At 50.1% G+C, this 14968-nt stretch overlaps 1 protein-coding gene across 7 annotated transcripts in view; it reads left to right on the top strand.

The window, feature by feature from the left end:
- Positions 1-14804, top strand: part of COG4 (component of oligomeric golgi complex 4) — a 39996-nt gene extending 25192 nt beyond the window's left edge. For 2 of the 7 annotated variants that reach the window (XM_055297815.2, XM_055297818.2), the window contains 7 exons: positions 4222-4284; positions 11225-11341; positions 12557-12649; positions 13205-13288; positions 13515-13616; positions 13889-14017; positions 14232-14804. In XM_055297815.2, coding sequence (XP_055153790.1) covers positions 4222-4284; positions 11225-11341; positions 12557-12649; positions 13205-13288; positions 13515-13616; positions 13889-14017; positions 14232-14366 — 723 coding nt within the window. In that variant the 3' untranslated portion in view covers positions 14367-14804. Of the gene's footprint in view, positions 1-4221; positions 4285-11126; positions 11442-11519; positions 11763-12556; positions 12650-13204; positions 13289-13514; positions 13617-13888; positions 14018-14231 lie in introns of those variants that run through there. The other 5 variants (XM_055297816.2, XM_055297817.2, XM_063611593.1 and 2 more) reach the window with 5 other exon arrangements.
- The last annotated feature ends 164 nt before the right edge of the window (positions 14805-14968 follow it).

Raw genomic sequence — 14968 nt, 5'->3', positions numbered from 1 at the left:
TGCGCTGGGCATGGTTTCTGTCAATCTAGGATATCATGGTTGCTGCCAAAAAAAGATCAGATCCAAAAAACTGTTGCCTGTGAAAGTTGTTACCTTTGGAGAACTTTGCCAAAATGCCCAGCAACCAGCATCACATCATGAACCAACTTAAATTTTTATTTTGTTTATGATTTTTTTTACAGAACTTACTTTCATTTCTGTGCTCAGAAATAATCATTGGCTGCTTGCTGCCTACCACATCAAAGCTAGATGTCTTTGTTTAAGCCTCCTAACTCTAACCCATCCCACCTTTCCAGTTCCATTTTCCACCACTTGACTACATGTCTCCAAAACTGGCCAGTGCGTGTTCGCTCTGTGAGGACCTCCCATTAACACAGTTTCATTGTTTGAGGCCCCAGAATATAAGACCAAAAAGAAAGGCGATGCTAAATGCTTGGTGACAGGTTTCTGGCTTTCCTGACACCCAAGTATTTAAAATGTCATCACTCCCATTGCAGGGCCTATTTTTTATGTCACCTTGATTCATTTGGCTGTCAAGATGAATTCTCCAAATGTACTGACATCATGCACTGTGGGCAGGGAATAAACCCAGTGAATCCACGCTTACTAGGGCTGTCAGTACAGGGGAAACTTTGAAATCAATACCATTTGAACCCAAATCCATAAGTCCTCATGACAGTTATTCTTGGTGCTCTTAAATGCCTTGGAAACACTTATGGCCTTCATCCTTCAGCTGTCATGACAGGACAGTTATTTGGAAACTTGTGACATTAGAGGCCTCATGTTGTGGCATATTAAAGATCTTTAGGCTTATCTGTCCACAATCAGAGTGGCCTAAGCAGCACTGTCAGCATCATGACTTTCAGCATTGGCTGCAGGACACTGACAAGGGAAGCACTCTGGGGAAGATGAGAGGGACTTCCTAATCACAGCCCCTGGGGTTCTGAGATCCTCCTTTTACCCTGAAATCCTGAAGCTCCTGACTCATGTCTCGAAGACTGGCTCCTCCTTACCTCACCCCTGCCTTCCTGATCATGCCACCAGCAGACCAGTTTACAGGCAGTGGGATCCCCAGGCCCTCTATTTCCTCCCACACATGGCCTCTAGATGAGTATTCCCGAACCACAGCTGTGCTCATGTGGCATTCACCTGCTTTAAAAATCCTCAGTGCCAGCCCACTGTCCACAGGTCACAGAGCTAACTCTGCAGCAGAGCACCCAAGTCCCCGTCAGTCTCTGCCCCTCGCAGCTCTACCTCCTGCCACTTCCCTGCACATATCTGTGAACTGACTCTGCTATTTCTCAAATACCTTTTTGGGTTTTCTGCCATTCTGCACTTGCTTATATTATCCCCTTTCTAGAATATGTTCATTCACTCTCTTACTCATTCCACAAATATTTATTGAGAAACTTCTAAATATCAGGCACTGTTCTGGGTTCTAGAGCTACACTGCCCAACATGGTAGCCACCAGCCACAGGTGGCTATTGAAATTTACATTTAAATTAAAAATCCACTTCCTGAGTTGTACTAGCTATGCTTCAGGTGCTCAATAGCCACACATGGGTGGGGGCTACCATACCAGACAGTGCAGTTAGAATATTTCCACGAAGCAGAAAGGTAGACAGTGCTGTATAGAGACGCAGTGGTGAAGGAAACAGGCTAGATCCATGCAGATGAGAAATAGATAAACCAGAGAATGTCAGGAAATCCTAAGGACTATAAGAAAATATCAAATAGGACAATGAGCTAGAGAGAGGCTGATGGGGGTGGAGAAATGTTCTCACCTTCAACTCATGTCAGAATTATGTTGTACCCTTTTATGTTCAGCTCAGCTACCAACCCTGCCATGGAACCTTCCTTGAATGCCTCACACCAAAACAGTTTGTTCTTTCCTCTGAATGGCCAGAGCAATTAGTGCCTTAATACTTTTGCCCCATGCTACTTTTGTTTTTGGAGATGGAGTTTCGTTTTTGTTGCCCCAGGTGGGGTGCAATGGCGCGATCTTGGCTCACTGCAACCTCCACCTCATAGGTTCAAGCGATTCTCCTCCCTCAGCCCCCCAAGTAGCTGGGATTACAGGCACCTGCCACCACACCCGACTAATTTTTGTATTTTTAGTAGAGACGGGGTTTTGCCATGTTGGCCAGGATGGTCTCGAACTCCTGACCTCAGGTGATCTACCCATCTCGGCCTCCCAAAGTGCTGGGATGACAGGCGTGAGCCACCGTGCCCATGCTACTTTTTTTTTTTTTTTCTTGAGATGGAGTTTTGCTGTTGTTGCCCAGGCTGGAGTGCAATGGTGCGATTTCGGCTCACCGCAACCTCCGCCCCCTGGGTTCAAGCAATTCTGCTGTCTCAGCCTCCCAAGTAGCTGGGATTACAGTCGTGCACCACCACGCCCGGCTAATTTTGTATTTTTTTTAGTAGAGACGGGTTTCTCCATGTCAGTCAGGCTAGTGCCCAACTCCCAACCTCAGGTGGTCCGCCCACGTTGGCCTCCCAAAGTGCTGGGATTACAGGCATGAGCCACCACGCCCGGCCTCCATGCTACTTTTATCACTGGTATTTCTGCACCTAGTCTGTAAGACAGTCCTGTTATGAAAAAAGTCGTCTTTGGACCAGAATAGGGAGACCTGAATTCATTTTTTTAGTTTATTTGTTTATTATAAAGGATATTATATAGGATACAGATGAAGAGACGAATAGGGCAAATTATGGGGAAAGGGGTAGGGAGCTTCCATGCCCTCCCCGGGTGGCCACTGTCCAGGAACCTCCACCTGTTTATCCATCTGGAAGCTCAGAGACCCGAATTCCAAGCCTGGCTCCAGCTTTGTGGCCTTGTCACTCTGAGTGTCTGTCCCTTATCCTGCTTTATTATGCTTCCTGGCATTATATAATGCATTTGTTTACTATCTGGCTTCCCATCTGGAATGTCAGCTCTGTGAGGAGTGGACCATGTCTTTTTTGTTAAATGCTTTCTGTCAGTGCCTAGAACTGTGCCTGGCACATCCAGGTGCTCAGTAAATATTTGCTGAATCAGTTGCTGTCTGACCTTCATGAATCATTTTACTTTTTTTTTTTTTTCTTGAGATGGAGTTTTGTTCTTGTCACCCAGGCTGGAGTGCAGTGGCATGATCTCAGCTCACTGCAACCTTCACCTCCCAAGTTCAAGCAATTCTCCTGCCTCAGCCTCCCGAGTAGCTGGGATTACAGGTGCCCGCCACCATACCTGGCTAATTTTTTGTATTTTTAGTAGAGTTGGGGTTTCGCCATGTTGGGCAGGCTGGTCCCGAACTCCTGACCTCTTGATCTACCTGCCTCGGCCTCCCAAAGTGCTGGGATTACAGGCATGAGCCACCCTGCCCCGCTTTTTTTTTTTTTTTTTTTTTTTTTGAGACAGAGTCTCGCTCTGTCATACAGGCTGGAGTGCAGTGACGCAATTTCAGCTCACTGCAACCTCCATCTCCCAGGTTCAAGCAAGTCTCCTGCCTCAGCCTCCTGGTAGCTGGGACTACAGATGTGCACCACCATGCCTGGCTAATTTTTTTGTGTGTATTTTTATCAGAGACAAGGTTTCACCATGTTGGCCAGGCTGGTCTTGAACTCCTGACCTCAGGTGATCCACCCACCTTGGCCTCCCAAAGTGCTGGGATTACAGGCGTGAGCCACCGCGCCTGGCCAAATCATTTTACCTTCTGAGGAGTCTCATTTCCTCCCATGCACTGGGCTTGATAATACGTGTTCTGTGGGGGTATTTGGCAGACTCCATGAGATAAAGAATGAGACAATACCTCATAGGTGGCAGGCTCTCTGGAAGCTTTTCTTTAATGAATGTCAGGCTTTGTATTACTGACCTGGGGCTTGACCGTTTGGAGCCTCAGAACGTATCCTGGACCTGTATGCCTGAGTCATTTCTGCTCTGTAGGTAACACAGTACAAGAAGACCTGAAACCTGAGCTCACTACCTCTGAGGTCCTGATAGCTTTAGGCTCCCTGTCATCAGGCACAGAAGAAGGGCGAGGCTGCTTCCCCATTCTGCCCAATCCAAGATCTAAGCGTCCTGCTCAGATGTAGCAGTGTGGGTTTTCATTACGGCAAGTCTGAACTCCAGCCAGCCCTTCTCTGAGCTTCATGGAGCACAGCTGTCAGCCAGTCTGGCATCGGAGTGGGTGGCAGGCACAGTCAGCAGGAAGTCACGTTCTTCCTTCCTCATCTCCCAGGTGACTCTGAACAACGTGGAAGTCTGCAGTGAAAACATCTCCACTCTGAAGAAGACACTGGAGGTATGAGGGAAATGCCTATCAGTGGTCAGCAGCCATCTTTTCCCATGTCGAGAGAGAGCCCTATACACACATCGTGGTGAAGACACTTACCCTGGTGACATTGAGCCACAATTGAGGGGATTCTTTGGTGACTGACATGATAGCAAGGCATCCTTGGACCAGGGGGAAAAGCTCAGGAGTTGGAAGATCAGAATTCAAATTAGATCTTCCAGACAAGGCACGGTGGCTCATGCCTGTAATCCCAGCACTTTCGGAGTCCAAGGCGGGTGGATCACTTGAGGTCAGGAGTTTGAGACCAGCCTAGCCAACATGGCGAAACCCCATCTCTACTAAAAATACAAAAATTAGTTTGGCATGATGGCAGACACCTGTATCCCAGCTGCTTGGGAAACTGAGGCAGGAGAATCGCTTGAACCCAGGAGGCAGAGGTTGCAGTGAGCTGAGACTGTGCCACTGCATTCCAGCCTGGGTGACAGAGCAGACTCTATCTCAAAATAACACACAAATTAGATCTTCCAGCACATAGTTGGCGTGTGACCTTGGACAAGTCCCTTAGCCCTCTGAGCCTCAGTCCTCTCATCTACGAAATGAGATGCATAGCTCCATCCGGCCCTAGCTTGTGTTTCTTGGGTAGCCTAATGAAAAAACAGGATTGAAGCCAAGTGGCTCATACCTATAAGCTCAACATTTTGGGAGGCCAAGGCAGGAGGATTACTTGAGGCCAGGAGTTTGAGACCAGCCTGGGCAATGTGGTGAGACCTCATCTCTACAAAAAAAAACACCTTTTTTTTTTAATCAGGATCAAGGCCGGGTAAGGTGGCTCATGCCTGTAATCCTAACACTTTGGGAGGCTGAGGCAGGTGGATCACAAGGTCAGGAGTTCAAGACCAGCCTGGCCAAGATGGTGAAACCCCATCTCTACTAAAAATACAAAAAATGACCCAGCCATGGTGGCGGGCGCCTGTAATCCCAGCTACTCGGGAGGCTGAGGCAGAGAATTGCTTGAACCCGGGAGGCAGAGGTTGCAGTGAGCCGAGATCGCGCCACTGCACTCCAGCCTGGGCGACAGAGGGAGATTCTGTCTCAAAAAAAATAAAAAATAAAAAAATCAGGATCAAAAGCACCTTATAAAAATGACAAATCCCTGTATCAATGTAGGAGATTAAGATAAGGTTTGCCTAATCCTATACAAAGCTAGTAGCTGTTATTTTTTAGAGGAAGGCAGCAGAGTATAGTGGAAATTGCTCGGGCTTTGAAGCCAGACACCCCAAGTTCAAATCTTCACTTGACCACTGCCCAGCTGTGTGGCCTTAGGCAAAAGTTCTGTAACCTCAGTCTCCTCATTCATAAAGCACGGATAATGACCTCTGTGCCACATGACTGTTATGAGATCAATGTGATAATATGAACCACTTAGTACATGAGAGGCATGCAGTGGTACTTATTAGTTGTATTAACAGTTAAAAATAACAGTAGCTGGGCCGGGCGTGGTGGCTCATGCCTGTAATCCCAGCACTTTGGGAGGCCGCGGCGGGTGGATTACCTGAGGTCAGGAATTCGAGACCAGTCTGGCCAACATGATGAAACCCTGTCTATACTAAAAATACAAAAAAAATTAACTGGGTGTGGTGCCATGTGCCCGTAATCCCAGCTACTCGGGAGGCTGAGGCAGGAGAATTGTTTGAACCCCGGAGGTGGAGGTTGCAGTCAGCCGAGATTGCATCATTGCACTCCAGGCTGGGCAACAAGAGCGAAACTCCATCTCAAAATAACAATAGCTGGGTGGTTCGTGCCTGTAGTCCCAGCTACTTGGGACCCTGAGTCAGGAGGATTGCTTGAGGCCAGGAGTTTGAGGCCAGCCTGGGCAACATAATGAGACCCCATCACTTAAAAAGTAATAATAGGCTGGGCGCAGTGGCTCACGCCTATAATCCCAGCACTTTGGGAGGCTAAGGCAGGTGGATCACAAGATCAGGCATTCAAGCCTGGCCAAGATGGTGAAGCCCTGTCTCTACTAAAAATACAAAAATTAGCTGGGCACGGTGGCGGGCACCTGTAATCCCAGCTACTTGGGAGGCTGAGGCAGGAGAATTGCTTGAACCCAGGAGGTGGAGGTTGCAGTGAGTCGAGATCACGCCACTTCACTCTAGCCTGGGCAACAGAGCAAGACTCCATCTCAAAAGAAAAAAAAAAGGTAAAAATAGTAGCCAGGTGTGGTGGCTCACACCTATAATCCCAGCACTTTGGGATGCCAAGGCGGGTGGATTACCTGAGGTCAGGAGTTTGAGACCAGCCTGGCAAACATAGTGAAACCCCATCTCTCCTAAAAATACAAAAATTAGCCGGGTGTGGTGGTGCACACCTGTAATCCCGGCTACTCAGGAAGCTGAGGCAGGAGAATCACTTGAACCTGGGAGGCGGAGGTTGCAGCAAGCCAAGATCGTGCCACTGCACTCCAGCCTAGGCAATAGAGTAAGACTCTGTCTCAAAAAAAAAGAAAAAAAAAAAGTAAAAATAGTAAAAATAAATTTAAAAATAACAAAGTAAAAATAACAGCATGGAGGGCTCACTTTGTGAACTATTGGAAAATGAGGGGCCCAGTTCTTCCCCACTCCCAAACTCAGCCTCTGGGAAAGAAGTGAGGCCAGGGCCCTGCCTCCACAGTGAACACTTGTACAAAGGAGGATGCTTTGCAGCAGAGACAAAGGGCTCAGTGCACAACCTGGTGTGAAGTGTGGGCCTTACGCTGGCACACTGAGGAGGAGGCTGGAGCCAGCACACAGTAGAGAGGGGTGGCTCAGAGAGAACAGTCAGGCGGGAGTTTGTAGTACTGTAAACTGGATTACGTTAGGAATTTACCCCAAAAAAGCCTCAAAATGGGATGGAATAAAATAAGGTGGCATAGGCCAGACGCAGTGGCTCACGTCTGTAATCCCAACACTTTGGGAGGCTGAGGCAGACGGATCACCTGAGGTCAGGAGTTCGAGACCAGCCTGGCCAACATGGAGAAACCCCATCTCTACTAAAAATACAAAATTAGCCGGATGTAGGGGCGCATGCCTGTAATCCCAGCTACTTAGGAGGCTGAGGCAGGAGAATCACTTGAACCCGGGAGGTGGAGGTTGTGGTGAGCCAAGATCATGCCCATTGCACTCCAGCCTGGGCAACAAGAGCAAAACTCCGTCTCAAAAATAAAAATAAATGTGGTGGCATAATGTACTGATAACATAGTATCTATCACGTTGTATGTGTTCAACAAGTTGGCTGTCATCATTGTTGGTTTTTTTTTTGAGATGGAATCTCGGTCTGGAGATGGAGTCTCGGTCTGTCGCCCAGGCTACAATGCAATGGCGTGATCTCAGCTCAGTGCAACTTCTGTGATTCTCCTGCCTCAGCCTCTGGAGTAGCTGGGATTATAAGCACCTGCCACCACGCCCAGCTAATTTTTGTATTTTTAGTAGAGATGGGGTTTTGCCATGTTGGCCAGGCTGGTCTTGAACTCCTGGCCTCAAGCGATCCGCCCGCCTTGGCGTCCCAAAGTGCTGGGATTACAGGCATGAACCACCTCGCCTGGCCTTGTCTTTTTTTTATTTTATTTTTTTATTTTTATTTTTTGAGACCGATTCTCACTCTGTTGCCCAGGCTGTAGTGCAGTGGCATGATCTCGGCTCACTGTAACCTCGGCAATTCTCCTGCCTCAGCTTCCTAAGTTGCTGGGATTATAGGCGCCTGATACCATGCCCAGCTGATTTTTGTATTTTTAGTAGAGACGAGGTTTCACCATGCTGTCTAGGCTGGTCTCAAATTCCCAACCTCAGGCAACCCGCCCACCTCAGCCTCCCATACTGCTGGGATTACAGGTGTGAGCCACCATGCCTGGCTGTTTTTTTTTTTTTTTTTTTTTTTGAGATGAAGTTTCGCTCTTGTTGCCCAGGCTGGAGTGCAGTGACGCAGTCTTGGCTTACTGCAACCTCCACCTCCCGGATTCAAGCGATTCTCTTGCCTGAGCCTCCCAAGTAGCTGAGACTACAGGCGTGTGCCACCACACCTAGCTAATTTTTGTATTTTTAGTAGAGACAGGGTTTCATCATTTTGGCCAGGATGGTCTCGATCTCTTCACCTCGTGATCTGCCCGCCTTGGCCTCCCAAAGTGCTGGGATTACAGGCGTGAGCCACGGCGCCCGGCCGACATCATTGTTTGTAAGTCATGGCACTTTAGACTATTTCTGACCTCATCCTTAACATGAGTTTGTTGCGTTTGGGAAGTAAAATTTGGGGAAATATTAGAAATTCATAAGTGAGCTGGTAGAATTAGCCAAGTAAAAGAGCTGAAAAACCTATTCCCATAAATCCCAGCTGCCCTTAGCTTTGCATTTCACAGATGTTCTTTCTTAGCCCCATCAGCAGCCCTTTGAGATAGGCAGATCAGGTGGCATGACGTTCAGCTTACAGGGGAGGTTACAAGACTACTCAAACACAGTAAGTGTCAGGAATACTGTGGGAGTGAAGGGCCTTTGTCTGCTAGAAGAGTCCCTCTGAGTTCTTCCACTCTGCTTCCCCTCTGGAGCCAAAACAGCATGAACTTTCTAAGGAGGCTATGAGAAATGTGGCAGCTCCTGGCAACCCAAAACATGAGTTTCAAGCAGTTCCCCCTGGAGAGGTCTGTACACCTATGCTGTAGTGTGGTGATTAGAAACAGGCATTCTGGGCTGGGCGCGGTGGCTCATGCCTGTAATCCTAGCACTTTGGGAGGCCAAGGCGGGCGGATCACAAGGTAGGAGACCGAGACCATCCTGGCTAACACGGTGAAACCCCATCTCTACTAAAAATACAAAAAATTAGCCAGGCGTGGTGGTGGGCGCCTGTAGTCCCAGCTACTCGGGAGGCTGAGGCAGGAGAATGGCGTGAACCCGAGAGGCAGAGCTTGCAGTGAACCGAGATCGAGCCACTGCACTCCAGCCTGGGCGATAGAGTGAGACCCCGTCTCAAAAGAAAAAAAAAAGAAACAGGCATTCTGGGCCGGACACGGTGGTTCCCGCCTGTAATCTCAGCACTTTGGGAGGCTCAGGCGGGCAGATCACCTGAGGTCAGGAGTTCAAGACCAGCCTGGCCAAGATGGTGAAACCCCTTCTCTACAAAAATACAATAATTAGCTGGGCATGATGGTGGGTGCTCGTAATCCCAGCTACTCCGGAGGCTGAGGTGGGAGAATCACTTGAACCCAGGAGACAGAAGTTGCAGTCAGCCAAGATCATGCTGTTGCACTCCAGCCTGGGTGACACAGCAAGACTCTGTCTCAAAAAAAAAAAAAAAAAAGAAAAACAGGATTTTTGGAGTCAGAATACCTGGCCTAGAGTCCCAGCTCCATGATTTATTTATCTATGTTAAAAAACAGGGTCTCTGCCGGGCGCAGTGGCTCACACCTGTAAATCCAACACTTTGGCAGGCTGAGGTGGGTGGATCGCCTGAGGTCAGGAGTTCAAGACCAGCCTGGCCAACATGGTGAAACTCCGTCTCTACTAAAAATACAAAAATTAGTTGGGTGTGGTGGCAGGCGCCTGTAGTTCCAGCTACTCAGGAGGCTGAGGCACGAGAATCGCTCGAACCCAGGAGGCGGAGGTTGCAGTGAGCCGAGATCATGCCACTGCACTCCAGCCTGGGCAACAGAGCGAGACTCTGTCCCAAAAAAAAAAAAAAAAAAAACAGACAGGGTCTCGCTTTGTTGCCCAGGCTGGTCTTGAACTCCTGGGGTCCAGCAATCCTCCTACCTTGGCCTCACAAAGTCGTAGGATTACAATAGTGAGCCACCATGCTCAGCCTTTCATGACTTATTGCCATGGCTTTGAATAAATTATTAACTTCTGTGCCTCAGTTTCCTCATCTGTACAATGGAGATAATTTACCTATTTCATAAAGGAGATACTTTTTTTTATGAAGGTCAAAGTAACTTAAAATAGTTGTGGCAGTTTTTTGGTTTTCATTTTGTTGTTTTTAAGCAGAGTAGGTACTTTGGTCTCACTCTGTTGCCTGGGCTGGAGTACAGTGGCACAGTCATAGCTCTCTGCAATCTTGAACCCTTGGGCTCAAGGGATCCTCTCACCTCAGCCTTCTGAGTAGCTGGGGATGCAGGGGTGCACCACTACATCCAGCTAATTCTTTAATTTTCTGTGGAGACGGCTTCTCACTATGTTTCCCTGCTGTTCTTAAACTCTGGTCTCAAGTGGTCCTTGCACCTTGGCCTCCCAAAGTGCTAGAATTACCGGCATGAGCCACCTCGCCCAGCCTGGTATTTTAATAAAAGTAAAATGCTTAGAACAAAGCCAGGTATACAGTAAGCCCTTAAACCTTAGCTGTGATCTTGACCATCCCCTTTGGTAGCCAGACCAAAATATTTAAGAAGCAGAAACTAGCTTTTGTGGATTTTTTGGTAAATTTAAATAAAATTTAAAAAGAAGTAAATAAATATAAAAGTGGGGGAAAAAAAAAAGGAACTATAGCAATAATAGCTAGTGTCTCCTGTGCCAGGCACTGAGCTAGGCACGTTGTGCTTCATCTCATACGTGAGGAGCAGGAATTGGTGTTCCCATTTTATAGGCAGGAAAATTGAAGCTCAGAAACTTTAAATCATTTGCCCAAGGTCACTCAACTAATACATGACTGAGACAGGACTTGAACCTAGGAATGTCTGACTCTAAAGACAGGAAAAACTTTCTGGTATTTCTATTTCTTACTCACCTCCCCGACACTGGTACCCCCATATTACAGAGGGGGAAGTGGGAGCCAAGTGGATAACCACCAGGATAGAATCCAGGTTTTCTGAAACCCATCCGGGCTCTTGACAGGCCATAGCTGGCTGGAGGAGTAGAACTGGCTGGTGCCTCTCCTCACACTCCCATGGCCCACGCGTGCTCGGTGGTCTTACAGCAGTGTTCTCGCCTAGAGTGACTGCACCAAGCTCTTCAGCCAGGGCATTGGAGGGGAGCAGGCCCAGGCCAAGTTTGACAGCTGCCTTTCTGACTTGGCCGCCGTGTCCAACAAATTCCGAGACCTCTTGCAGGTAAGCCCCAGGTTCAACTGCTGACTGAATCCTGTACCTGTGTGTTGCTCTGAGAAGATTGTTAGCTGGATCATCGTATGCAAGGAAGCCAGGAGGACAGGTGAGGGAGCAGCAGGCAAGCCCTGGAGCCTGGAGTTGTGCAGGTCCCTTGAGACTAAAGGCCCTGTTGGTTTTTCAGCAGTGAAGTTGTCACACTGACAAGCCAACATCTGATCCTCTAGACTTTCCACTTGGCCCCACAATGACAAGAGCCCTCAGAAGATGCTCAGAGGAAGTGGAGCCACATAGTTGTTCTGACCTGTGGCCCTAGCCACAGGTGCTGCCTAACACCGGGCATTCTGAAATCTCTTGTGAGAGTTTATCAGAACAGTCTCAAGGCCTCATCGTTACCCTGGACCTGAATCAGCTGAGATCTGGAAAGGGGCATGTTCCTGGCTCCTCCTTGCGTCAGCACTAGCTCTGTTATAACCTCCAACGGGGCCTGCAGAAAGCCTCAGGGCTGGAAGAATGCCCTGCAGTCAAGGGATGGGGAGAGGAGAGAGGGAAGGGGTGGAGAGAGGAGAGAGGGAAGGGGTGGGGAGAGGAGAGAGGGAAGGGGTGGAGAGAGGAGAGAGGGATGGGGTGGGGAGAGGAGAGAGGGATGGGGTGGGGACAGGAGAGAGGGAAGGGGTGGGGAGAGGAGAGAGGGATGGGGTGGGGAGAGGAAAGAGGGAAGGGGTAGGGAGAGGAAAGAGGGAAGGGGTAGGGAGAAGAGAGAGGGATGGGGTGGGGAGAGGAAAGAGGGAAGGGGTAGGGAGAAGAGAGAGGGATGGGGTAGGGAGAGGAAAGAGGGAAGGGGTAGGGAGAAGAGAGAGGGATGGGGTGGGAAGAAGAGGGAAGGGGTGGGGAGAGGAGAGGGAAGGGGTGGGGAGAGGAGAGAAGGAAGAAATGGGGAGAGGAGAGAAGGAAGGGATGGGGAAAGGAGAGAAAGAAGAGATGGGGAGAGGAAAGAGGGAAGAGATGGGGAGAAGAGAGAGGGAAGGGATGGGGAGAGGATAGAGGGAAGGGATGGGGAGAAGAGAGAGGGAAGGGATGGGGAGAGGATAGAGGGAAGGGATGGGGAGAAGAGAGAGGGAAGGGATGGGGAGAGGATAGAGGGAAGGGATGGGGAGAAGAGAGAGGGAAGGGATGAGGTGTGCCTTCTGTGTCACATGTCTCCACCTTGTCCTTGTGCAGGAAGGGCTGACGGAGCTCAACAGCACAGCCATCAAGCCACAGCTGCAGCCTTGGATCAACAGCTTTTTCTCCGTCTCCCACAACATCGAGGAGGTTAGCCTGGCACAGGCAGCCATCAAGCCCCGATGACCCCTCACCCCTAGCCCCAGCTAGAGGGAGTGGAGCCATCTGAACAGACTAGACCTTCCATGCTTCCCAGGCCCACTTCCCCCACCCTCAGCTATGACGACTAGGTTCCTCCCAGGAAACAGTTTGTCCCTAGTCAGAAGGGCTCAGAAAGACATGGAGTTTGCCTTGACCTAACTTATTCCCTTATTGGAGTTCTTTTTGCCCCGCCTATGATAGACTTAGAAGCGTTTTTTTCCTCCTGGCCTAGTGATTTCATTCCTGTAGAACATGAGATCCAAGAAGGAATAAAATGCCAGGAACTTGACCATATTATGTGGGCCACTGCTACAGCCCTGGGCTGTTTGCTGGTCAGTTTCTGCCAGCCTGGGTGTCTGAGCTGGTTTTAAACTAGATGAGTCAGAAGGCACAGGGAAGGAATAATGTTTTACATTATTTTCTTAGAGGGATAGAGGTGGGTGGCAGTGAATGGTACTTCTCAGAAAGAGGCCCATGGTGATCAGCCCTGCTTCCTGACAACAGGAGGAATTCAATGACTATGAGGCCAACGACCCTTGGGTACAACAGTTCATCCTTAACCTGGAGCAGCAAATGGCAGAGTTCAAGGTAAAGAGGGGCCGTAGGGATCCACTTAGGGAATTACCCACCTCTGCCCAAACCAGCAGCCTGCAGGGTCTCATCACATTCCTTCTGGGGACCCTGAGAGCCCTTCCAGCCCTCACCTGTAGAAACTCCCCCGTGGCCTCACGCAACTATCCTCACCACCTAAGAGTCCAGCGTAGAGGCAGAGGAGTTAGGTGGGGCTCGGCTGTTGTCAACCCTCTGTGTGCAGGCCAGCCTGTCCCCGGTCATCTACGACAGCCTAACCGGCCTCATGACCAGCCTTGTTGCCGTCGAGTTGGAGAAAGTGGTGCTGAAATCCACCTTTAACCGGGTAAGGTAAAGGGGTCATGAGTCTGCAGCTCTTGCTTCTCTGAGGAAGACAAGTCATGCCACCACCCCAGGACTTGCATCCCCTCTGTCTGCTGCCCACAGGCCCTGCATGTCTGGGTCCAGTCCTGCCCTGGCTTCTGAAGCCGTAGAGCAAACGAGTCACAGGGCACCACCTGAGGCCTGGCCGGCCTTGCCACCCAGCTCTGGGGGCAACTGGAGGCCAGTTCTGCTTGGCCAGGCCTAAGTAGTGACTGGGCTTGGGTTCTTCTGCAGCTGGGCGGTCTGCAGTTTGACAAGGAGCTAAGGTCACTCATTGCCTACCTTACCACGGTGACCACGTGGACCATCCGAGACAAGTTTGCCCGGCTCTCCCAGATGGCCACCATCCTCAATCTGGAGCGGGTAGGTGGGGCACCCTTGGCCCAGCCAGGGAGGGGTGACTGAAAGAGGCAAAGATGGATCCCCGCCACTTCCCTCTAAACCATGTCTGCCAGTAGCCAGCCCTATAGGACACCTTCCCCTTCCCAGGTGCCCCTGCTCTGCCCCTGGTAGAGGCCAGAGCCCTCTTTCAGAATAGCCCCACCTTGCTGACTGGTCTCTATGTCCTTCCCCACAGGTGACTGAGATCCTCGATTACTGGGGACCCAATTCCGGCCCGTTGACGTGGCGCCTCACCCCTGCTGAAGTGCGCCAGGTGCTGGCCCTGAGGATAGACTTCCGCAGTGAAGATATCAAGAGGCTGCGCCTGTAGCTGCCTGGATGAGCACACCTGGCTCATCCCACTTCCAGGCCTGTTCCCTAAGAGGCTCCAGCCAAGGAGCTGAGCGAGGCTGCCGGCTTGGGGGAGATCTGACAGCCCAGACCTTTCTACGGCTGGCAGCAGAGAAACAAGGTCTGGACCCACTCCATGCTCTGCCCTCAGACCTGGCCAGGTGATGCTCTGGGGGCAGCGTCTCCCCACCGAGAGAAGCGGGCTCCTAATGAGGTGGGAAAGCCACAGCAGGCAGCAGGCAGCCCAGGCCAGCTTTCTGCATGGATGGTCAGTCTCCTGCCCTCAAACACTGCAGCAAACAAGCTACCCCTGCCAGCCCTAGACAACTTGGGTACATCTGGGGACCTAGCAGTTAGGCTTGACTTTGAGGAGAGGTTGTGATGTTTATGATCCCTGAATAAAGCTACTCCTTGGAGAGATGCCAGTGTGCTGTTTCCAGGGAGGGCCAGATGCTATGGGGCAGGGCAGGTCTACCAGTTGCACTGAAATAGGAAGGCAAAACCCAAGACCTCAGCCTCCTCCCACATGCAGTGCAGCACACAGCTGTGTCCGGGGCCCACATGATGGCAGGAGCCCCCATC

Source organism: Symphalangus syndactylus, chromosome 11 (genome assembly GCF_028878055.3).
Source record: "Symphalangus syndactylus isolate Jambi chromosome 11, NHGRI_mSymSyn1-v2.1_pri, whole genome shotgun sequence".
Taxonomy (NCBI): Eukaryota; Metazoa; Chordata; class Mammalia; order Primates; family Hylobatidae; genus Symphalangus; species Symphalangus syndactylus.
Note: the sequence above shows the minus strand (reverse complement) of the source record. Positions and strands in the feature narration are given on the sequence as shown.